The sequence below is a fragment of the Monodon monoceros genome, unplaced genomic scaffold (genome assembly GCF_005190385.1).
Source record: "Monodon monoceros isolate NGI ecotype Baffin Bay Population unplaced genomic scaffold, NGI_Narwhal_1 Super_Scaffold_9, whole genome shotgun sequence".
NCBI classification, from domain to species: domain Eukaryota; kingdom Metazoa; phylum Chordata; class Mammalia; order Artiodactyla; family Monodontidae; genus Monodon; species Monodon monoceros.
In genome coordinates, this window is record NW_021703786.1 from 29,894,022 (window position 1) to 29,917,239 (window position 23,218).

General features: G+C 62.0%; 2 protein-coding genes and 1 long non-coding RNA gene across 7 annotated transcripts; 1 reads left to right on the forward strand and 2 right to left on the reverse strand.

The window, feature by feature from the left end:
- Positions 1-921: 921 nt before the first annotated feature.
- On the forward strand, positions 922-19,013 carry EVPL (envoplakin). Of its 2 annotated transcripts, XM_029212256.1 has the most exons (23): positions 922-1,428; positions 2,248-2,499; positions 4,809-4,908; positions 5,246-5,400; positions 5,509-5,635; positions 6,392-6,517; positions 6,718-6,756; positions 6,868-7,029; positions 7,110-7,217; positions 7,414-7,509; positions 8,414-8,536; positions 9,213-9,359; positions 9,667-9,821; positions 9,984-10,081; positions 10,388-10,560; positions 11,883-12,061; positions 12,149-12,287; positions 12,419-12,612; positions 13,163-13,313; positions 14,047-14,130; positions 14,283-14,393; positions 14,499-14,591; positions 15,321-19,013. In XM_029212256.1, exons 1-23 carry the CDS (start codon positions 1,247-1,249, stop codon positions 18,759-18,761), a joined length of 6,435 nt encoding a protein of 2,144 aa, XP_029068089.1. In that variant the 5' UTR covers positions 922-1,246; the 3' UTR covers positions 18,762-19,013. The 2 variants fall into 2 exon arrangements, with proteins under 2 accessions (XP_029068089.1, XP_029068090.1); XM_029212257.1 differs by lacking the exon at positions 922-1,428 and having other exon boundaries at positions 1,650-2,499; positions 4,852-4,908.
- On the reverse strand, positions 9,783-11,857 carry LOC114889214. Its single transcript, XR_003791988.1, has 3 exons — positions 10,694-11,857; positions 10,491-10,601; positions 9,783-10,005 (listed from the first exon to the last, which is right to left on the reverse strand). It is a non-coding gene; the product is annotated as an uncharacterized LOC114889214 (long non-coding RNA).
- Positions 19,014-19,335: 322 nt separating the features above from the next.
- Positions 19,336-22,932, reverse strand: CDK3 (cyclin dependent kinase 3). 4 transcript variants are annotated; one of them, XM_029211674.1, is made up of 8 exons: positions 22,717-22,932; positions 22,296-22,373; positions 22,096-22,216; positions 21,833-22,003; positions 21,649-21,750; positions 21,177-21,380; positions 20,137-20,173; positions 19,336-20,060 (listed from the first exon to the last, which is right to left on the reverse strand). In XM_029211674.1, exons 1-8 carry the CDS (start codon positions 22,881-22,883, stop codon positions 19,906-19,908), a joined length of 1,035 nt encoding a protein of 344 aa, XP_029067507.1. In that variant the 5' UTR covers positions 22,884-22,932; the 3' UTR covers positions 19,336-19,905. The 4 variants fall into 4 exon arrangements, with proteins under 4 accessions (XP_029067507.1, XP_029067506.1, XP_029067509.1 ...); XM_029211673.1 differs by having other exon boundaries at positions 19,336-20,173; XM_029211676.1 differs by lacking the exon at positions 20,137-20,173 and having other exon boundaries at positions 19,336-20,041; positions 21,177-21,407; positions 21,544-21,750.
- Positions 22,933-23,218: the final 286 nt, after the last annotated feature.

Below are 23,218 nucleotides of genomic sequence, written 5' to 3' on the forward strand. Positions count from 1 at the left end.
ATCTTTCTTTGTCCCTGTCCTTTCTCCTGTGCCTTTGTCTTGGGGGGCCAGGGTTACTGCTATCTGAATAGGAGCATCCTGCAATGACAGCCAGCTCAGAGACCTGGGTGTTCATGCCTATGGCACGTCAGCCCTGTCTGGGAGCTGGGGTCTGATTCGATTTGGCTTTAGACAGGCCAGGAATTCAGCCCTTGCTTTTCTTGCAGTGAATCAGTTCGTCTCTGGGGCGGGTGAGGGCCCCCTATGGTACTCACTTATTTCCAGGGGGGCTTCTGCAGACAGAAGGCAAAGCTCAAACGTCCCAGATCTCAGTCTCACTGCCTGCCCTCCACCTGGGGGCCACAGCCCAGTGGGGCCTCCCCTGGCTGCTCCCATTCCTGGGGCTGGAGTCTGGACATTTTCCCCCCTGGGACCCCCGCCTCCAGTGACCACCCCCTCCCAAGAAAGGCCTGGAGTTCTCGGGGAGACAGGACAGTGGACTGAGGGCTGCTGTCTCCTGTCTTGGCTCTCCTGGGATATTGCTATCACTTGCCCAATCTCAAAGATAAGAACATGAGCTGACTCTTGGGTTTGATATGAGAGGCCAGCCGTTAGGGCTGGTGGCTGAATCCGGTAGTCATTTCAACAAACGGGCCCCTTTCTGAGAACAGTAAATGGCAGGCATGCAGCTAGTGGTTAGGAGAAAATTGTCACCCAGGAGTAACAGGGAGAGAGGGGCTGGGGCAGAGGGTGAGTGGCCTCTGGGCCAGGCTTCCTTATCTGGCTCCATCTCACTGTCACACTCACCTGGGAGAAGAACAGCTGGAAACCACTACTTCCCTGTTGCTACTTGTTGCGTCAAGGCCTCCTGCTGCCCTCCCCACTGCCACTACCACTGTTAGCCCCACCCCCTCCAGGATAGATGGGGACTCCTGTGTCCCTTCTCCAGAGCCAAAGTCAATGGGTTGTTCATGAGATGCAGCCAAAAGGGACTCGGGCCTTTTCTGCCCTAGGGGGCATGTGGCCAGTCTCAGACCTCTGTCCCTGACCTCCCTAGTGGGCTGGGACCCTTACCTCTTCTCCGGTGGTTTTCTGTCCTCAGCTGGGCCTGCCAGGATGTCCCAGTGCTCCAAACCCAGCCTGTCTGCATCCCTCCCCCTTTGTTCCCCCTCAAACCCTCCTTCCACCGAAACTGTAATGGTTCCAGGGAATGACTCTAGATCTATAGAAGGGACTTGAGCTGGGGCAGCGAAATGAGTGCCTGGAAATGGAGGAACCCACACCTGTCTTGAAGATCCTGGGGGCCACCACAGGAGAAGGCAGCTACCAAGATGACCTCCCTGGCCCTCAATGTGAGGAAAAGACCAGTAAACTGGCACTGCTGTTAGACACTCCATCTGACTCCAGAAAAGCCACCAGGGGCCACTTCTCGGGAGAGAGGAGAGGCAGGTAGGAAGCCCAAGTAACAGTGGGTTCCCAGGAGGCTCCTCCAGACCCTGGGCTCAGCAGCACCTGAAGGCTAGTGCTGGGGCCCTTGGGGGGGGGCCCAGGAGGAGTCCCGGCCCCTCTGGCGCTGTTCTGAAACTTCCGAGGATCCCAGCAACGCGCATCTGACTGTATCCGGACTCGGAGCCATAGACAGATGGGATAACCAGCCCACCAGGAAAAGCGGGCTGCAGGACTGTGGGCTGGTGCTCTGGGGAGCCGGCTGGGTGGTGTCCACTTTTAAAATGTACTTCGTGCCAGTTGCCAGGGGTGAATGCCCCCTAGCTGCCCCATCATGTCGGTGGAGGACGTGGAACAGAGACCTGGACGCCCTGGTGGTGAGCAGAGCGCGGGGCCTCCACCCACCCTGAGCTGGCAGGGAGCAGCCCCCCCAACCCCGGCAGGCTGCGAGCCATGGGCAGGGGCGTGCCTGACAGCACTGTGTTGGCTGGAGGTGTTTATTAACCTGGAGCCCAAGCGCTAAGGTCGCCTGGGTCCCTGAGCCTGCTCGTGCATGTGCGCGCACGTCTGTCTGGAGCCCTGTCCCTCCTGGGCCCCGTGATTTCCGCATCTGGGTGTGATCTCTGCCGACTCCCTCTGGCTCTGGGCGTGTGAGTGTAACAAGTCCAAACCTCCTCTGAGAGTCGGGGAGGCTTGGGCGCCCCACCCTCTGGGCTGTGCCCTTTCCTCCCAAACTGGTTGTGCAGGAGCAGGCGTGAGTGGGGTGTGGGCAAGCGTGGGTGCATGCGCACAGCCCCGGCCACTGGCCTGCCTCACCTGCAGGGAGAGGCCGCACAAAAACCGCCTGCCCAGTGCCCGGCCGCCCCACCTCGCCAGAGCCCAGCTGAGCAGCCAGCGAGGACTCACACCTGCTGCCTGCCACCCGCCTGCCATCACCGGCCAAGCCCAGCCCGAACCCGCACCTTCCTTCACGACCATGTTCAAGGGGCTGAGCAAAGGCTCCCAGGAGAAGGGGTCCCCCAAGGCCTCCCTGGCCAAAGGCTCCCCCAAGGGGTCCCCCAACAAGCACAGCCGGTGAGTGGGGCCGGGGGAGGGGGCAGGGGCCCGGGTGGTGCCAGACCCAGGTGCTCCAGCCACCTGGGGGAAGCAGGCCAGAGCTGGGGCCAGCCCAGTGCTGGCATTAGGTGTCCTGAGGCCGAGAGCCTGGGGCTGGACTCTCTCTCACCGGCCCAGGCCAAGCTCCAGCCCCGGCAGGAGACCAGAGATGGCCTGGGGCTCCCCACATTCTCCAGGGTGCCTGAGGGCCACGGGTTAAGGCTGCTCTGCAGACGTGCTGGATGGGGACCTGAGCAGCTGCCTTCCTCTGCTGGGAGGCTGGGGGACTGTCTCCCTGTCCGTGGCTCTGCTCTCAAGGCTCCGCTTGGATTGTGATGACCCTTGGGACCTGGGCACAGCACAGGGTGGGCAGAAGGACTGAGGCCGGAGAAGCCGAGAGGTGGCAGGTGGGGTGCCCGGAGGCAGGGCTGTGCTGCCCACACCTCCAGGCTGCAGCTCTCCCCACCCGGCTCACGCCTCGGGCCTTGAGAGTTTTATTAGAGTTGAGATGATTCCTTCACCCTGTGGGTGTGTGGAGGGGGTGCTGGAGGGAAGGCGGAGGGGCCCGTGGGCCCCGGACATCCTCAGAGCCTCTCTCAGTTCCCCCAGCTCCCGGCAGGGTCCAGCCCAGCTCTCCAGAGCCGCACAGTCTGCAGACTTGGCCGGCCTTCTCCCACTCACTGGCCACCCTCTGCAGGGTGGAGGTGGCGGCTCGCGGGGTCCTGGGTGTGGAGGCGGGAGCGGAGATGAAAGGCCCATCACCCCAGTAGGGATCAGGGTGACGACTCCGAGGCTGGGTTTCTCAGCAGACGGGAAAGACGGCAGTTAAGACTCACTGGAGTGAGCTGTCCTCCCTGGGGCTCCTGGACCCTGCCCAGGGTGGAGTGTGCTCCTCCCAGGGCTCAGGACCCAGAGCTCCCATCCCCAGGGAGGCTCCCAGGCAGCTCGGTCCCTAGGGCCCTGTCCTCTGGCTGCAGCCGCCCCAAGAGGGCTCATCATTCCCCTCGTGCAATCTGCTTGTTCAACACATATTTATTGAGCACCTACTGTGTGCCAAGACTGTTGTAGGCCCTGGGGATGCCATCGTAAACAGAACCGACAGGTCCCTCCCTGCCTTCAAAGCGCCTACATTCTAGAGGAATAAAAACTAACTCTTACTGGGTGCTGACTCTGCCCAGGACACTTCAGATGAATCAGTTCTCTTAACACAATGACACGGTGAGGTAGATATTACTAGAGCCTTACTCTACAGGTGAGGAACCTCAGGCACAGAGAGATTAAGTGACTTGCCCAAGACCACACAGCTGTAGTGGAGAAGGATAAAAACCAGGCTGTCTGTCAGAGTTCTTTCAGACTGTGTCTTTGTGTCACTGCCCCTCTGCTTGGAGGAGGCTTATCCTTTGTCCCCTGGTTTAAGGCCCAGCTCATGAAGGTTTACCTTCCCCAGGACTGCGGCCTCACAGGGTGCTGTGCTCCTGAAGCTTAGGCCACTCTGCCTTCTATCAGGTCTGCTCGAGCCTCTGGGCTCCAGAGTGAGCTCAGTTCCACAGCAGGCGCCCTACAGAGGCTGGGAAAGGACCCTGGCAACCCAGTTCAGGCTCATACTCTGCTCCTGGCTGTGTGGCCTGGGGCAAGTCAGGTCCCAGTTTGGGCTCTGAACCCCTAAATCTGGAAAGGGTTGGGGTGCCCTGGCAATCTCGTGGCTTCCCCCTGCCCCGATGCTGTGTGTCTCCTCTGGAAGCTTGTTAGCCTGGGCACAGGAAGAGCCCAGGGCAGCGGTGGGGAGACAGGGTTGGCGTGAATGGAAGTTGGGCTGGGGGACACGCTGCTGCTCCCCTGTCCCCAGCCAGCCCAACTGCCCCTCCCCAAGATCCAGCCATTCCATTTCAGGTATTAGGGGCTGAGCCAGTGATTCACTCACTCCCCTGAGGGCTGCCTGCCCTCCATCCAGAAGGAGCGGCAGGGAGCTAGGCGGGGTTGGGGACACACTTCCAGGACAGGGAGGTCGGCTGGCTCCGCAGTGCCGCGCACACCCGGGACCCCCATTTTCTGAGCCCTCCTGTGGAGGCAGCGCTTCCCCGCCCAGAACTGGGTATCTCACAGAGCTTCCTACAGAGAAGCCAGAGCTCCCCAGGTCTTGGACTCCTCCCTCCAGGGCAGTGAGCCCGGCTATAGGGCAGGACGGGGCAGGCGGAGGAAGGGACACCACCCAGGTGGGCAGACCTTGCCCAAGGGAAACAGAGGGACCTTTTCCAACCACGCTGCCCTCTGTCCCCACCACCTATCAGAGCTGCCACCAAGGAGCTGGCCCTGCTCATCTCTCGCATGCAGGCCAAAGCCGACCAGGTGGAGAGGGACATCCTGGAGACCCAGAAGAACCTGCAGCAGGTGAGGCCTGGGCAGATGACAGGGCGTGGGCACGTGGGAGGCCCATTGCCATGCCTGGCGGTCCCTCCTGTGCCCACTTGTCGTGGTGAAGGTGGACAGACAGTCCAGTCCTTCCCTGACCACTCTCCAAACACAGTGGGAGAGAGGGCTTATCCCTCCTTTTCTGTCGGGCTCCTAACCTGGGGGGTCAAAGGGGCTTGAGGGGCCCAGGCCTCCCCTGTGTCCTGAGTCCGCCCCGCAGGTGCCCATGCCCTGCCCCCTGCCAGGTGGCCAGAGTCCCTCGGGGCGGGGCTCAGGCAGCGGCGACGGGCAGTGAGGATGCCATCTGCTGCCGCAGGACCGGCAGCACAGCGAGCAGGGCCAGGCCCTGCAGCACCAGGGGGAGGTGGGCTGTAGCCTGAAGGAGGCCGAGGAGCTGCTGAAAAGCCTCTTTCTGGACGTGGACAAGGCCCAGCGGCTCAAGCACCTGCAGGCCGAGGAGATCGAGAAGGAGTGAGTGGGGTGCGGGCGGCGGTGGGGGGCTGGGGCTCAAGGATGGAGGCGCCGGGGTCCGGGGGGAGCCCCGGGCCCAGCTCCGACTGTTGGCCGCTTCCTTGGCAGCATCAAGCAGCTGCATGAGCGGGTGGCCCAGGAGTGTTCCGAGTACCGCGCCCTGTATGAGAGGATGGTGCTGCCGCCTGACGTGGGGCCCAGGGTCGATTGGGCACGGGTGCTGGAGCAGAAGCAGGTCAGGAGCCATCCCCAAAGTCGGAGACGCCTCAAGGAGCTGGAAGTCACACCCAGCAGCAATCACAGGGCAACCCAGAGCTGCCTTTCGTCAGGGGCTGATGCGTGCTTGGACCTGGAGGCAGCTAGCCATCTGGGAAGGGAGTGGGCAGAGGCGACGGTGCAGTCAGGGAAGGCTTCCTGCAGGTGGGAGGGCTCGGTTGGGCTGGGGTGAGGTGGTGAGGAGAGGACATTCCAGAGAAAAGGAAGAGACCTGGAGGAAGCCTGGGGTGCGATGGGAAGTGGGGTTTTCTGGGCAGGTAGGCAGAACCAGGTCACGGGCACCCTGAGCATCACGTGAGGAACTGTGCTTTGATGTCACGACAGAAGGGGTGCTGTGATAACAACGAGGGGACAGGGGAGAGCATGGACAGGGCAGGGTGTGCACAGGCTCCTGGAGCCAGGCTGGAGGTGTCCCGGCAGGAGGCAGGGCAGAGCGTGGAGACTTTTCAGAAGCTGAGCCCTGAGTCCTGGGGACCAGTGAGATTCAGGGTCCTCAGTCATGCGATGCTGAGGCCTCGGCCAGGGCCACTGGAGAATAGCATGTTCCCCAGGGTGAGCTGCAGCCATTCACCCAGGCGCCCACCTGTCCACCCTCTGCCCCAGTGACCAGCTCCACCTCTGCCGATGGGGATGCCAGGGGCCAGGGGGAGGGTAGGTGCAGGAGGGCTCCCACCCCAGGCCCTGCAGCAGAGCTGAGCGGCCAGCCCTTCTGCAGAAGCAGGTCTGTGAGGGCCTGTACGGGCCGGGCATGGCGGAGCTGGAGCAGCAGGTCGCCGAGCACAACATCCTGCAGAAGGAGATCGAGGCCTATGGGCAGCAGCTGCGGAGCCCCACAGGACCGGTGGGTGAGCTATCGGACGCACATCCCTGCTTGGCCCCAGCCCCAGTTCCCTTTCTCCCATCCGATCCTGAGTGAGGCCTGGCTGGCCCTCTAGGGCCAGGGATGGAGGAGGGGGCACGGGAGGCCCAGGACGTGGGGACATTCTCCCCTGCACCCCATCTCTCACTGCGCTTGCGTTCTCTCTCCCTTGGTCGAGGCAGGACGCGGCCGGCATCCAGAGGCAATACCAGGGTCTCCTGGTGAGCAGGGGGGAGGGGCGGGCTGGCGGGCTGGGCAGGCTGGGAGTGGGGCACAGCGTGACGGTGCCTCTTGCTACCCCTTCTCTCTCCCTGCCTCTTGCCCGAGCACAGAAGGCAGCCTCGTGGCGAGGGCAGAGCCTAGGCAGCCTGTACACGCACCTGCAGGGCTGCACGCGCCAGCTGAGCGCCCTGGCCCAGCAGCAGCAGCGCATCCTGCGGCAGGACTGGAGCGACCTCATGGCAGACCCCGTGGGCGTGCGGAGGGAGTACGAGGTCAGTGTGCGCAAGTGGGGGCGAGGTGGGGGGACGAGGACGTCCTCGTCCTCACCGCCCGCTCCCCGACTCTCTCCCAGCACTTCAGGCAGCACGAGCTGCTGAGCCAGGAGCAGTGCGTGAACCAGCTGGAGCGTGACGGGGAGCGCCTGGTGGAGCTCGGGCACCCGGCCGTGGGGCCCATCCAGGTGCGAAGGCCCACACACTCCCTGCTGCCTCGGGGACCCTAACTCCCTCACTCGGGGAGCTTCCCAGGGAGGCTAGGAAGACGGAGAGGGAGACACCAGCTGGGTCGGGGACAGTGGGCAGGGCCAGCAGAGTGGGAGGGCGGGTGGATGGACCAGGTTGGGGCACGGTCCGAGGACTCCGTGCTGCTGCCCCCAGGCCCACCAGGAGGCCCTGAAGTTGGAGTGGCAGAACTTCCTGAACCTGTGCATCTGCCAGGAGAGCCAACTGCAGCACGTGGAGGATTACTGCCGGGTGAGCCTGCGGACAGGGCCGGGCAGGGGGACGAATAAAAAAGACAGAGCTGTGTTGTTGTGACTAGTTCCCAGGGGGAAAATAATGTCACACATACATTCTCAACAGGGTGATATCACTTCCTGGGGGATGAAAGTTGGTTCTCGTGGGTGAAAAAAAAAAATCTTTTTTTATGCATAAATCACAGATATACATACGTAAAGGATATACAACATATCTATAATACTAAAATTTCATGGCGACAATGGGGAAAGTAAGGAAAAAAAGGTCTAAAAAACTCCTTAGAAGGGACAATAATGAAACAAGGGTTGACAAACATTGATATAATAGACTTACAGATAGAAAAAGAAAAAAATTAAAAATTAAAAAATGTATATATACAACAGGGACTTCTTTTTTAATAATTTCCAGCTAAAATGGTTTATTATACTTTGAGAAAGACAAAAGCCAAGGATTTTTTTCTTCCCTTTTCTTTTTTTTAAAAGGCATTTTTCTATATATCCACAATACCATTATCACACCCACTGATGAGAATTCCGTAATATCACCCAACTGTAGGATGTTTCTTTAAAGCACACTCCCAGCTTCTACTCTGAGGCACCCTGGGCAGCCGGGGTCCCAGCCAGGACTCCAGGTGCTAGAGTGAGGCGGGAGGGGCACTGCCCTTCATCTGTGCAGGAAGGACAAAAACCAAAGTGTTTTGCGACACTAAAAGAAATTAAGTTCAGTGACCTCAAAATGCCTGATTTGCAGAGCACTTTAGTTAAAAAGACTGCACTGCCTAGGTAGAAAGACCGACAGCAAGTGGCAGTTTGGGTTTAAGCGGTTTGCATTTAGCTGCTTTGCGGGGTGCCCTAGGGCAGCGGGTGCCCCAGCTCTGCCCCTGACCACCCACTGACCTCAGTTCCAGGAAGAGGCCGACTCTGTCAGCCAGACCCTGGCAAAGCTCAACTCCAGCCTGGACACCCAGTATAGCCCTGCCCCGGGGGGCCCACCTGGCGCCCCAACAGAGCTGCTGCAGCTGGAGGTAAGATGGCCCCACCCAGCCTCTGCACCCACTCCTGGGAACGGGGCCTGCCTGTGTGTCTGGGCCTCAGGCCTCCCGGGTACGTAGTCCTGCCCGGAGCCCCAGCCTTGGGAGCAGGAGAAGGAGGTCTGCTGCAGCAGGAGGAGCCTGGTCTGTTACCACCTCTGGACCTCAGTTTCCTCATCGGTAATGTGACAGGGGCTGCCCAGAAGAGCTCTGAGGCCCCTCCAGCTCCCACTCTGCAGGCCTGGGTGATGCTGGGCAGCCCCCTACCCCACCCCACCCCAACCAGCAGGCCCTAGGATCCTGGGTGCCCTGGGAGGGGCTTCTTTTACTTTGCTAAGAGACCCTGTCTTGGGCTTCCCTGGTGGCGCAGTGGTTGAGAGTCCGCCTGCCGATGCAGGGGACACGGGTTCGTGCCCCGGTCCGGGAGGATCCCACATGCCGCGGAGCGGCTGGGCCCATGAGCCATGGCCGCTGAGCCTGCACGTCCGGAGCCTGTGCTCCGCAACGGGAGAGGCCACAACAGTGAGAGGCCCGCGTACCGCAAAAAATAATAGTAATAAATTAAAAAAAAAAAAAAGACCCTGTCTTCATGAGGGCCAGACCCCTCCCCGGCCCTCCTGGGGGGCACGTATGGGGCTGGCCTGAGCCCCCATTGTCTGGGTCCCTGCAGACAGAGGAGAAGCAGCTGGCTGTGGCCGAAAAGACTGTTGGGGACCTGCAGCTGCGGAGCCGGGAGGTGGCCCCTCTGTCGCAGCGCAGGAAACCACCCCAGCAGTCCCTGCACGTGGACAGCATCTGTGACTGGGACACGGGAGAAGTACAGTCTCTGCCTGCCCAGCTCCTCCGGCCCCGCCCACCCCACCCCTGCCCCCTCCAGTCCCTCCCCTCCCCATCCTACCCACTCCTGCCACTGCCCCCGCCCCCCGCCCCACCCCTGCCCGAGCACTACCCCTCTCCCAAGCCCTGTCCTGCCTCTAGCTTGTCCCTGTCCCTACCCCAGCACCCCTGCCCCAGCTCCTGTTCCTCTACCTGTCCCCGTCCCCAGCCTCTACCCACCTTGGCCTTGATCCCTTCTCCATCCTGGCCCCTGAGCCTGCATAAGCCCCTCCCCACTTGCCCCCTAGGTGCAGCTGCTGCAGGGCGAACGGTATACGCTGATGGACAACACTGATCCGCACACCTGGCTGGTCCAGGGCCCGGCAGGCGAGACCAAACGTGCCCCAGCCGCCTGCTTCTGCATCCCAGCTCCGGACCCTGAAGCCATGGCCAGGGCCTCCAGGTGAGTCAGCCTGGGGATCCACAGGGGCAGGAGGCAGGCTGTGGGCCCAGAACGGGCCCTGTGGTTTGAGGCCATTGCCCGGCCTTCGCCTGGACCAGTGACTGCTGGCGCCAAGGGGAGAGAGTGGAGGGACGTCCTTCTCTGATCTCCTCCTTGTTCCAGGCTGGCCTCGGAGCTGCAGGCCCTGAAGCAGAAACTGACCACAGTCCAGAGCCGCCTGAAGGCCAGTGCTGCGGAGCCCTTACAGCCTAGCCAGAAGGGTACCGAGGGCTGGCCAGGGAACAGGGGGAGGCACTATTGGGACAGAGGGAGTAGACTCGACTCTGGTCACTGTGAGGGCTGCCATGGGCAGGGGGTGACCCTGAATTAAGGATTTCTGCTCTGGGGATTCCATCTCCTGGGTTGGCAAGCCCCTGGGAATGTCCCTCCCTCAGTTAGGCCCTGCCCATGGCCCTCCTGCCCTACCCCACACAGGACCCTCTGCAGGCACTCAGGGAGGGGCCCACCAAGCAGACAGGCAGACGTGAGGTAGGCCCTGGACCCTCACAGGCACACTCTTCCCCCAGCTCCAACCAGCTCAGCCCCAGCTGACCCACAGGCCCAGAAGCTCCTGACACAGATGATCCGGCTGGAGGAGGACCTGGGGCAGATAGAGAAGCAGGTGCTGACCTGGATCCGGGTCCCGTTGAGCCACACCACACCACTGGAGGACCTGGAGGGCCGCATCCAAAGCCACAAGGTGGGTGAACCAGGGCAGCTGGGATAAGAAGTGGTCCGGCCCTGGGGGGGTGCACAAAGTAAAGACGAGGCAAGTGCGGGAGCAGCCATGGGGCCCCGAGGTGGAAGAAGGGAGTGGACAGTCCATAACTCACGCAAGCTGGTTCCCATCCTGGCTCCTCCACTGACTGGCTCTGTGACTTTGGGCAATTCACTCAGCCTCTCTGGGCCTTGGCTTCCTCATCCCTGAAAAAAGGCACAATAATACCCAGCTCGTCTGGGTGTCCTGAGGATGAAGGATAGCAAGGCCCAGGAAGGTTCTAGAGGGGCAGGGCTCAGAGTAAAGGCCCTGTACCCCACGCTGGAGGGGTGTCCTGGCGAGAGTCCTGAGAGCAGCAGGAAGCCTGGAGCATCTTAGGGGTGGTTTCTCCCGGGTGGCTGGCAGGGAGCCTCCCTGGAGAGGTTGCAGGAGTATAAACATGAACACAAAAGGACTCAGGAGTGCTAACAGTGAAAGCTGCCCCTCCCCCCCCACCTGGGGGGCAGCAGTTTGGATTGTATCCTTCCAAACCGGTTTCTACTCAAATATATCGTTTGGATATAAGTTTTTAAAAAGTTGAAGCACGTTCATGTTATTGTTATTTTCAATCTGCAGTGCTCCGTAGCATTTCAGCTTGTTCAGAGCGCTGGCTGGGGGTGGGAGGGCTCCAGAGGTGGGAAAGGTGCTGCAGATGGGGTCCTGGGGCGGCAGGGGGAGGAAGCAGGAGTGGCAGAAGGAGGCACTGTGTGGTAACACGGCCTCAACGATGCCTCTGCCCACGCCAGGCCCTGGTTACCACTGCACTGGGACCTGGCAGTCTCCAAATAGGTCCTTAGGTTTTGAAGTCACAGCGTCAGGGGTGTCGGGGGTCCAGTTTACCTGGAAAGGAGGCAGTGCACGGCATGGAGTCGGCACCAGTGGCTTATGGACTAGATGAGTGAATAACTGACAACAGAATCAATGCAATAACCCCAAGTGGACGGAGCTAGGGCTTTGCTGCCTGACCTGGAGCGAGGGGGCAGGGGACTGAAGGTTTTGCCAACAGGATAGTGACATGAAGACCAAGGTGGGCAAGAGCTCCTGACTCACAGGGTCTCGTCTCAACCTCCCATCGAGCATTCTGTAGATGAGGAGACTGAGGGTCAGAGAGGTTAACCGCCCACGGTCATCTACCTGGGAACTGAGCCTGAGCACGTCCGTACCACACTCTCGGGCCTCGTGGGCAGAGTTAGGCTGACATGGCAGGAGGGCTGGGTGGAAGCCACCTGCCCAGAGCAGAGATCCTGAGCCCCGCCCCACCCCAGGGCATGGCCCAGCAGCTGCAGAGCCTGGGAGCAGAGAAGGCGGCAGCCCAGCAGGAGTGTGAGGCGTTTCTGTCAGGGCAGCCTGCGGGCCCCGCCGCCCTGCACCTACCCGTGGTCCTCAGCAACGTCAAGAACAAGTACAGTGACGTGCAGGTTCTCTGCAGACTCTACAGGGAGAAGTGAGTGCTCTGGGGATGGGGGCCGCTGGGCGAGGCCATGTGGGTGTGGCCAAGGGGGTGTCTGAACCTTGGCCTCCTCTGTGGCAGAGCCAAGGCTGCCCTGGGTCTGGAGCGGCAGATCCGGGATGCGGACAGGGTCATCCGAGGCTTCGAGTCCACCCTGGTGCAGGAGGCCCCCATCCCTGCAGGCCCAGGCGCGCTGCAGGAGAGGGTCAGCGAGCTGCAGGTGAGGGGCTGGGTGGCCCCCTGGCAGAAGGGGGCCACAGCCTGACCAAGCATTTGAGGGCAGGTGGAGGGTGGATGTGGCATACGACCGAACCATAAGGGCGCATCGCACTGTGTCCCCTCCTGCCTCAGCGCCGGCGGAGGGAGCTGCTGGAGCAGCAGGCCTGCGTGCTGGGGCTGCACCGCCAGCTGAAGGCCGCCGAGCGCACGTGCGGCACGCTGCACAGTAATTTCCATGAGTTCTGCCAAGACCTGCCGCGCCAGCAGCGCCAGGTGCGGGCCCTCACGGACCGCTACCACTCCGTGGGTGACCAGCTGGACCTGCGGTGAGTGCTGGGCCATCGCGGCTCACGGCACAGCCCCACGGTGCACGGTGGCCACGGCTGGTGAGCTGTGTGACCTTGGACTGGCGACTTCACCTCTCTGAGGTTCAGTTTCCTGACCTCTAAAATGGGATGGAGGACTTCCCTGGCAGTCCAGTGGTTAAAACTCCGCGCTCCCGATGCAGGGGGCCCGGGTTTGATCCCTGGTCGGGGAACTAGATCCCACATGCCGAAACTAAAGATCCCGCATACAGCAACGAAGATCCCATGTGCCACAACTAAGACCCGGCGCATCCATATAAATTAAAAAAGGAAGAAAAAAGGGATAATAACGGCACCAACCTCCCAGGTGGTACCTGGCAGAGAGTGTCCGGTCCATCTCTGAATGCCCAGCTCCAGCACAGGGCCAGAGTGAGGGTATCGGCATGGTGGGTCACTCAGCCCTCCTGACCTGTCCCAGGGAGGGGAGGCACCCACCAGCCTCCTCCGTGCACCCCTCACCTGTCCCCTGAGGGCAGCTCTCACCTCTGCTCTGGGCCTCGTCCTCCTGCAGGGAGAAGATGGTGCAGGACGCTGGCCTCACCTACCAGCGGTTCAAGAACTGCAGGGACAACCTGAACTCCTGGCTGGAGCACCTGCCCCGCAACGAGATGCGGCCCAGAGACGGGCCCAGCCAGATTGCCTACAAGCTGCAGGTGCAGAAGGTGAGGCTCTGGGGCTGCAGGCGAGCTGGGGGCCAGTACCCAGAGCTGGGCCCTCAAGCCACATCCCTTTCCCGGGCCACCTCCCCAGCAGGGAGAGCTGTGTGCATGTGGCCCTCTAGTGGCCAGTGTTTTAATGACCTCAAAGCTCAGACCTCAGAGGCCTTGTGTCACACCCCCCACCCCAAATGCTCCAATTTGCCCACAGAAACAGCCAGCCCTTCTCTGTCTGGTCCAAGGTGGACAGCGGGCCTTATGCTCCTGAGGGTTCCAACTCCTACTGCATCCTCTTCCTCATACTTGCCAAGCCCCTATTACATGCTGGTAATGAACCAGGGGCCGGGGTACAGCCCGGCCCTCGGGCAGCCCACAGTCTGAGGCGGAGGCCGGTGCATCCCAGGCCGGTGCATCCAGGCCCACTGCTAAGTGCTTTGGTGGAGAAGCCAGAGCACTGTGGGAGCCCATTGCGGGACATGCATGGGGGTCGGGGCAAGCAGTCTGGAAGGAACTGACACCCAGGCTGAGGCCTGAGGAATAAATAGCATGGCCAGGTGTGTGTGTGGAGGGGTGAAATGTCCTGAGCAGAGGCCACGGTGAAGCACACCGGGAATAGGCGGTTTCCCGCAGAGCCCTTCCCGCCTCTGGGCGGTGCTGGCTGCCTGAGGCCCTGGAGGCTTCCGGCTGGAGGAAAGTCCAGGTGAGTGGCGTTTCCTGAATTTCCCTTCTGCCTCGGCAGAGGCTGCTGCAGGAGATCCAGAGCCGAGAGCAGGACAGGGCCACGGCATCCCGCCTCTCCCAGCAACTGCAGGCGGCCCTCCAGGTAAGCAGTTACTTCAGCTTGTCCCTTTTATCTCCCACCCACCCACCCTCCCTGCCTCCCTGCCTCCCTCCCTCCCTCCGACAGTCCCCTCCTCCCCCTCCCCCCACCTCCCCCACTGACGGCCAGCCTGTTGTCCTTTCCCCCCTGCTCAGGACTATGAGCTGCAGGCAGACACCTACCGCTGCTCCCTGGAGCCTACCCAGGCGGGGTCGGCCCCCAAGAGACCCCGAGTGGCTCCCCTGCAGGAGAGCATCCAGGCCCAGGTGAGCCCGGGCTCTGTATCCCTCATTCCTCAACACGGCCGGGCTCCGCGGCCTCTCAGGCGGGAGCTGACACCGCCCTCCCCCACCTCCCTGTGGCCTCTCCAGGAGAAGAACCTGATGAAGGCCTACACTGAGGTCGCAGCCGTGCACCAGCAGCAACTGCACCAGCTGGAGTTTGCCGGAAAGATTCTGGAGAAGGTATGGGGGTGAGGCCCATCCGCTCCCGCACTAGGCAGCCTGGCCCGGTGGCTGACCTGGCAGACGCCCCTTCCTCCCCCCACTGCAGCCTGCAGCCCCGGGACAGCTCAGCAGCCTGAGGGAGGTGCTGCTTCCTTCCTCCCCCAGCAGCTCTTACAGGCTGGTGACCATGTCAGAGTTAGTACCAGGAGATGTCGTTCAGTGCGGTTGCAGCTTCGCTACTGGGCAGTGCTCCGGTGGGGACGGGAGAGAATCCCCACGAAGTCTTCAGCCTAGGATCCAGCCCCAGTGGGCGAGAGGCCACCTAGGTCTCCATCCCTGAGAGACCAGGAGCCAGGTGCTCTCCATGACTCTTGGTGACTGGCCAAAGGACTGGCCAGCTTCTTCCCACCCAGAGGTGTACTCCAGGGTCCCCCAGAGGAGTGCAGGCCCATTTCTGGGAGCCTGGGTGGAAGTGGAAGGGGAAAAGTTGAGGAAGGGAGGACCTTCCTATTTGCACGTTCTAGTGCAAACGCGGCCTGAACGCTGCCTTGAATCCTAACATCCTGGGCATTGATGGAGCCTCTCAAAATCCTGCCTCCAAGCATCCCAGGCCTTCAGTTCCACCTCCCAGGACCTACTAGGAAGTCTCAGGAAGCAGGAGAGGGTCCTGATCTCAGGAGGGTGTGGTGGGCTTATCCCTTTCCTCCCCTCACCCCAGGACTCTCCCCTCTTCCTCTCACCCTGCAGAAGGAGCTCAGTGAAGACATCCAGGTGACCCGTGACGCACGGCAGGGGTCCGAGAGCCCAGCCCGAGCCCGGAGGGAGTCAGAGGCCCTGAAGTCCCAGCTGGAGGAGGAGAGGAAGCTGGTGGCCCAGGTGCAGCGTGAGCTAGAGGAGCAGAGGAACCAGCTGCTGCAACTGCAGACCCAGCAGCCCTTGGAGAAACTGGAGGAGAAGGAAATGGTGGAGTTCTCCCGGGACCCCCAGCTGGAGAGCAACCTGTCCAGGGTGAAGTCCCAGGTGGAGGACGAGGGCAAGAAGCGGGCTGGCCTGCAGGCAGATCTGGAGGCGGCGGCCCAGAAGGTCGTGCAGCTAGAGAACCAGAGGAAGGCCACGCAGCCTCACCTGCTGACCAAGGAGGTCACCCAGATCGAGAGGGACCCTGGCCTGGACAGCCAGGCGGCCCAGCTCAGCAGCGAGATCCAGCTCCTGCGGGGGGAGAACTCCGCCGTCTTGGCCCAACTGGAGACGCTGAAGACGGAGCTGCTGGCCCTCGAGCAGAAGGAGGTGAGCGTGAAGGAGAAGGTCGTGCTGAAGGAAGTGGTCAAGGTGGAGAAGGACCTGGAAATGGTCAAGGCAGCCCAGGCCCTGAGGCTGCAGGTGCAGGAGGACGCGGCGCAGAGGAAGGGGGCGGAGGCAGCCGTGGCCGGGCTGCAGGCTCGCATCACGGAGCTGGAGCAGGCGATCCGCGCCGTGCAGCCGAAGGTGATCGTGAAGGAGGTGAAGAGGGTGGAGCAGGACCCAGGCCTCCTCCAAGAGGCGTCCAGGCTGAGGAGCTGCCTGGAGGCGGAGAGGCGGGAGAACGAGGCGCTGGCCAGGGAGCTGCAGGAGCTGCGCGGCAAGCACAGCGCGGAGGAGAAGCAGAAGCCCAGGGTGGATCTGCAGGAGCGTGTCCACGAGATCTTCCAGGTGGATCCGGAGACGGAGCGGGAGATGGCGCGGCTCAGGGCCCAGCTGCAGGAGACTGCCCGCAGGAGGGGCAGCGTGGAGGAGGCGGCAGGGCGGCTGCTGCCCGAGCTGGCGGTTCTGCGGGCGCAGAAGCCTGTGGTGGAGTACAAGCAGGTGACGCAGGAGGTGGTGAGGCACGAGAGGAGCCCGGAGGTGCTGCGGGAGATGGACCACCTGAAGGCCCAGCTCAACGAGTTGGTCAACGGCAGCGGGCGGGCCCAGGAGCAGCTCATCCGGCTGCAGGGGGAGCGCGACGAGTGGAGACGGGAGCGCTCCAAGGTGGAGACCAAGACGGTGAACAAGGAGGTGGTGCGCCATGAGAAGGACCCGGTCCTGGAGCAGGAGGCCCAGCGGCTGCGCCAGGAGCTGCGGGAGGCGGCCCAGAAGCGACGGACGGCCGAGGACACGGTCTCCGAGCTGCAGAACAAGTACCTGCTGCTGGAGCGGAGGCGGCCCGAGGAGAAGGTGGTGGTGCAGGAGGTGGTGGTCACCCGGAGGGACCCGAAGCGCCGCGAGGAGCACAGCCGGCTGAGCCGGAGCCTCGATGAGGAGGCAGGCCGGCGGCGGCAGCTGGAGCGGGAGGTGCAGCAGCTGCGGGCCGCCGTGCAGGAGGACGAGGGCCTGCTCAGCTCCCGGGAGGACCGCGGCAAGAAGCTGGCCGTGGAGACGGAGCTGCGGCAGCTGACCCTGAGGGTCCAGGAGCTGCAGAAGCGGCCTCCCGCGGTGCAGGAGAAGGTCATCATGGAGGAGGTGGTCCAGCTGGAGAAGGACCCGGACCTGGAGAAGTCTGTGGAAGGCCAGCGGCGGGACCTGGACCAGGAGAAGACCCAGGTGACCGAGTTGCGTCGGGAGTGCGAGAAGCTGCAGGTGCAGATCGACGTGCTCCAGAAAACCAAACCGCAGGAGAAGACCATCTACAAGGAAGTGATCAGAGTGGAGAAGGACCCGGTCCTGGAGGGAGAGCGTTCCTGGGTGTGGGAGATGCTCAACAGGGAGCGCGCAACCCGGCAGAGCCGGGAGGAGGCGGCGAGGCGCCTGCGGGAGCAGATAGAGCGGGCGGAGGTGCTGAGGAGGACCTGGTCGCAGGAGGAAGCCGAGCTCCAGGAGGCCCGGGACCGGAAGAGCCAGGAGTGCAGGCAGCTGCAGGAGAAGCTGTGGGAGCTGGAGACGCAGAAGCAGCAGCAGATGCTGAGCCTGCAGGAGGAGTCGAAGCTGTTCGGCCGGAAGGCAGAGAGCGAGCGGCAGAGGGCAGCCCAGCGGGGCCACGAGCTCTCGCGGCTCGAGACGGCCATCCTCCGCGAGAAGGACCAGATCTACGAGAAGGAGAGGACCCTCCGGGACCTCCACACCAAGGTGAGCTGGGAGGAGCTCAGCCAGGAGACCCAGACGCGAGAGACCAACCTCTCCACCAAGATCTCCATCTTGGAGCCCGAGACGGGGAAGGACATGTCCCCGTACGGGGCCTACAAGAGGGGCACCATCGACCGAGGCCAGTACCTCCAGCTGCAGGAGCTCGAGTGTGACTGGGAGGAGGTCACCACCTTGGGTCCCCGTGGGGAGGAGTCTGTGCTCCTGGACCGCAAGAGTGGGAAGCAGTACTCCATCGAGGCCGCCCTGCGCTCCCGGCGCATCTCCAAGGAGGAGTACCGTCTCTACACGGACGGCCACCTGCCCGTCAGCGAGTTCGCCCTGCTCGTGGCCGGGGAGACCAAGCCCTGCTCCCCGCTCTCCATCGGCACCATCATCTCCAAGTCCCCACTGGCCTCCCCGGCCCCCCAGAGCACCAGATTCTTCTCTCCCGGCTTCTCTCTCGGGCTCAGCGAGGACAACTTCCCCATCGCCGGCGTCTACGACACCACCACGGACAACAAGGTCACCATCAAGACAGCCGTGGCCAAGAACATGCTGGACCCCATTACTGGGCAGAAGCTGCTGGAGGCGCAGGCAGCCACGGGGGGCATCGTGGACCTCCTCAGCCGGGAGCGCTACTCCGTGCACAAGGCTGTGGAGAGGGGACTGATCGAGAACAGCTCCTTGCAGAGGCTGCTTAATGCCCAGAAGGGCTTCACCGGCATCGAGGACCCCGTCACCAAGAAGAGGCTGTCGGTGAGCGAGGCCATTCAGAAGGGCTGGATGCCCCAGGAGAGCATGCTCCCGCACCTGCGGGTGCAGCACCTGACCGGAGGGCTCATCGACCCCAAGAGGACGGGCCGCATCCCCATCGCGCAGGCCATGCTCTCCGGCATGATCAGTGAAGAGCTGGCCCAGCTCCTGCAGGACGAGGCCGGCTACGAGAAGGATTTGACAGACCCCATCTCCAAGGAACGGCTGAGCTACAAGGAGGCCATGGGGCGCTGCCGGAAGGACCCCCTGAGCGGCCTGCTGCTCCTCCCAGCCTCGCTGGAGGGGTACCACTGCTACCGCTCGGCCTCCCGCACTGGCCTGCGCTCCCTGCGCTGACGGGGGCCAAAGCAGTCACGGGAGCGTGTGTGAGGGGGGAGGGTAGGATGCATGCACCCCTGCCCCAGAGCAGCCCGATCCGAGGGGCTGGGTCTTCCCTCTGTCTGACTGACTCTCGCTGTCGGGCTCCCTCCCCTGACTTTGGTGCCCAGTCCATCCCCTGACCTGGATGGAGATCAGCAGTTCTGTTTTCCTCCCTCCTCCCTCAACCCACTGCTTCCAATAAACGAATTCTCCTGGCGTCTTGTTCACATCTGGGAACATGAGTCGATTCGTCTGGGGCATGAGCACGAGGGACAGCACTGCTTGGGTCCTGGGGAGTGGACACGCCCAGCTGGCCCTGCTGGGGACGGGGTGCTTTCGGAGGGCTGTGGCTCCTCTGACTCTAGGAAGGACCCGACGGGGGCAGGCCACGGAGGATGATGCCCTCCCCCCTTCCCCCAACCCCCCACTCCCCACCGGCTCAGGGCCTCTCAGTTCAGGCCAGGAACTGTCTTCAGCCCGCTGTCAACCTCCCCCTCGTCAGCAAGTCCCTGGTGTCCCCCCTGAGCAGAGAAACACTGGAAAACTCAGGAATGCATCAGTTTTATTTTCTGTTCTTAAAGCCAGAAGCAAACAAACTTAATAAGCATACCCCAGGTGACGAGACAACTACTCAGAACACCCAGCCTGCCCCAGGATCAGGAAAATGTCCTCTCTCCCTCACCCCGCTTTCTGTTTAACTTGGGACCCTTAACTGGAACTCAACTCTTCCCCAAAACATTTTAAATCCAGACCAGCCGGGAGAAACTCTTTCCCCCGGGGTCTGGCTCTGCAACTGAGGGCCGGGCAGCGGAAGGGCACTAGGAGGGCTTGCTGGAGGCCCGGGCAGGTTTCCTACTCTCCTTAGCACCTGCCATTCTGGTGCCAGGGGACCCAGCCTCTGACGGACCCCCTCGGGCATGGCGCTTCTGTGCCCCCATCTTGAAACGGCACCGGCAAACCCAACAAACAACCCAGGAACTCGCTAACCTGCTGGCAGGACAAACCCAAACTCAGCCCTCTGACGGCTGACGCCAAATTGCTCTCTCCCCAGATGTGTCCTCTTTCTTGGGAAGTGAGTAGGGAGGCAGGGGGGCAGCAGCTGGAGAGAGGCTTTGAGGCCTCACACCTTCTCAGCGGCAGAAACCCTCCAGCACACACTAGCGCGGGGCCAGGGAGGCCTTGGTGGACGAGAAGTACGGATGCACAAGGGCGGCCTTGGCTGAGATGCGCCGGCTGGGGTCATACTGCAAGAGTTGCTGCGGAGGAAGAGAGAGACTGGGCCCGGGGGTGGCCAGGGCCCCAAGCCCCAAAGCAGAGCTGCCGCCACACCCAGACGGCACAAAGCCAGTACCTCCCAGCTTGAGAACCAGTTCAGGACGCTCCGGAATCTGGGGACAAAGACTTCATTCTAGTCCAGCCCTAAGTCACCCCCTGTCTCCTTCACGTTACTGAGGCCGAGTCAGGCTCCCCCCTTCCTTAGGGAGCCTTCCAGGCTCCAGCCTAGTTCTAGTTGAGACAGACTTTTCTCTAGGTATCAGGATGAGGGAACCAAACCTGTCCAGGGAGCATGTTGAGGGTGGGGCAGAAACACAAAAATCCCTAAACCTGGCCAGGCTGTGGAAGGACCCCCCTGCCTTAGAGTAGCCAGGATGGAGGGCTAGGAGGCTCCATGGGAAGTCCACTCCATCCTCCTGGCACTGGGTTGGGAGACGCACACAGCCCTCTGGAAAGCTGGACACAGAGCCTGAAGATGAACTTCCTGCCCTGCCTTCCTCTGACCCAACGCCAGACTAAAGAGAGAAACGTGCTCTGAGTCTTTGTGGGCAAGAATGGATAGCTCTGCCTGAGGCCCTCTGGGCAGCCTGGCCTGGGCCAGCCCAAGGGGTCAAGAGGGTACAAGCAGAGGGGTGAGTGAGGACTGGGGCAGGGGCCGCGGCAGCGGCGAGCAGCCTGCTCTGAACAGCCTCGTGTGAAGAGTAACCGCTGTGGAACGCACTGCGGGAGCACCGGGGCAGTGGGCGGTGTGGTCCCTTCTGGGAAAGCTTACAGCTTAGATGGGGTAATAATGTCCACGAGAAAAAATTACCAAAACACAAGGCAACTAAGAAAAAGGGCACATAGCACAGCATAAAAACAAAGCTAACTAGAGAAGAGAAGTTTTAAAAGGGATGATGAACATTGGACCTATCATGGGAGAGGCTTCCAGGTGGAGCAATGAATACACATGGGGACAAGCGAACTCTGTATAGGAGTCAGCAAAGAGACGAGCTGGGACTCAGAAGGAACCAGGGCTGCATAAGAGGCTGGATGACAAAGGGGACACTTCTAGCAAGAGCAGCAGCTGGCGTGAGGAGGTCTTTCTCAGCCTCCCTGCCGCCCACCTGTACCTACCATGAGCAGGTCCTTGCCCTCTGGCTCCAGGTGGGGCACGATCTCCTCCAGCCCCTTCCTGGTCCACTTGGGGAAACTGCCCTTATAGTCAGGCAGCTGGGTGACTCCTGGCCACATGGCTTCATTGGGTGTCCCCAGGGTCCGAAAGATACGAAAGAGTTGGTCAATCTCAGAGTCGCCAGGAAACAGGGCTTTGCGGGTCACCTGGAACGGGGAAGGGGAGAAGGTGTGCTGTCTACTCCCTTGTCATACAGAATCCAATACCAGAAAAGAGGCCAGACCAGGGAGGCACCTCCAAGATATCTTTCCCAGGGCTGTGCTAAAAATCCTGGCCTTTTCTGGAAAAAGACCTTAGCCAGTCCCAAACACCCCTTAATACACTTCTAATAGGAGAATCAGAGCCCCTTCTACCCCCCACCCCAGAGGACCCTGCCTGTGGCCTCCCTGTGGCCATGTTTGGCCCTCTCTCTACCATCTCTGCAAAGATGCAACCAATGCTCCAGACATCCACAGCTGTCGAGTAGAACCTGCTTCCCAAGAGGATCTCGGGGGCACGATACCAGAGTGTCACCACCTGTGGGGACAAGAAAACAGCAGCATTCAGGATAGCTGGGTGCACGGGTGACATCCCTTCTCTCCCCTCTGTCCTGTGGTACCTCATGGGTGTAGGAGCGCAGGGGCACCCCGAAGGCCCGAGCCAGTCCAAAGTCAGCCAGCTTGATGGCTCCCAACTCATTGATGAGCAGATTCTGGGGCTTCAGGTCTCGGTGGATGACCCGATGCGAGTGGCAGAAGTTCACCCCCTGCAGCAGCTGGAAGAGGTAGCTCTGGAACAGCGAGCATGAGAAGGAGCTGGCTGAGCGGAGGCGGGACCGGCTGAGCAGGCGTTCGCCGGTTGCCCCCGTCCCGCCCCCGGTACCTTGACTACATGTAGCGGGAGCTTGGAGGCTGGGGTGGAGTCCATGTACTTCTTCAGGTCCTGGCTGAGGAACTCAAACACCAGGTAAAGCTTCTTCTCGCTGTGCACCACATCCAGCAGCCTGGCCGGGTGACAACAGTCAGCATGCGGCTCCCAGCCGGGCTGGGAGAGGCCCACTTCCCCGCTCCTTCAGGCCTCACCTGACGATGTTGGGATGCTTAAGCTCTTTGAGCAGGGAGATCTCCCTGATGGCAGTGCTTGGGACCCCCTCGGTCTCCCTGGAGAAGAGAGTGGTACAGCAGTGGAGGCAGCAGCTGAGCAGGCCCTTCTGCTGGGGGGCGGGCGGGGGGTGTCACCTGTGTTCCTTATTCCCTAAGGATGCCCACCCCCCTCCCCAGCGATGGGGCTCTGGGCTCCTCGGCACACACTTGTCACCCCCACCGGCCGGGGGCAAAGCCTGGTCGGGGTGAGGACGCATGAGGGCTGCACCTCTGTGGCCCCCGTGTAACTGGGGAGCACTCGGAAAAGGAGTGGAACACAAAACCCTGTGATGAGGGACGGATGGGTGGGCTGTGGGTCACCCCTGGACCAGGGGGTCTCAGAGGCCGTCCCAGAACTCACAAATCCAGCCTGATCTTCTTGAGGGCCACGAGCTGCCCGGTCTCCTTGTTCTTGGCCTTGTACACCACCCCATAGGTGCCTTCTCCGATCTTCTCCACCTTCTGGAACACATCCATGCCCGCAGAGCCGCCCTGGAAACAGAAGGCGCCTGGGGCGTTCGCCCCCATGCCCAGCACCCCCGCTGCCCCTCCAACCTCCACGGCACAGCCTGCCCGGCCCCTGCCCAGGGCCCCCAGCCCCGCCCCCCGCCCCGGCTCCTGAGGCCTGGGGCCCCCAGGGCTCACCCTGCTCTGTCTGCCAGGCCGCCCAGGCCCAGGACCGGCTCCCACCACCCACCAAAGCCCCAGCCCCAGCCCATGCCCGAGAACCTGGTGTGGCGCAGGGTTGCCCCTCGCCCAGCCCAGGCCAGGCAGAAAGCTCCAGGCCCCAGGAAGCAGCTGCCCTGAGCCGGGCTACGGAGCACAGGAGGGCCCAAACTTCTTCTGCCCCAGCCCCCGCCTCC

Coding starts and splice junctions, on each gene's coding strand:
- CDK3 (XM_029211673.1), bottom strand. CDS start 22,883: ATGGGGGCGAACGCCCCAGGCGCCTTCTGTTTCCAGGGCGGCTCTGCG. Junction 21,751..21,832: donor TGCGCTCCTACACCCATGAG/GTACCACAGGAC, acceptor TTGTCCCCACAG/GTGGTGACACTCTGGTATCG. Junction 21,381..21,648: donor GTTGCATCTTTGCAGAGATG/GTAGAGAGAGGG, acceptor TCCCCGTTCCAG/GTGACCCGCAAAGCCCTGTT.
- EVPL (XM_029212256.1), top strand. CDS start 1,247: ATGGAGGAACCCACACCTGTCTTGAAGATCCTGGGGGCCACCACAGGA. Junction 1,429..2,247: donor TCGGGAGAGAGGAGAGGCAG/GTAGGAAGCCCA, acceptor CCTCACCTGCAG/GGAGAGGCCGCACAAAAACC. Junction 13,314..14,046: donor ACAAGCTGCAGGTGCAGAAG/GTGAGGCTCTGG, acceptor CTGCCTCGGCAG/AGGCTGCTGCAGGAGATCCA.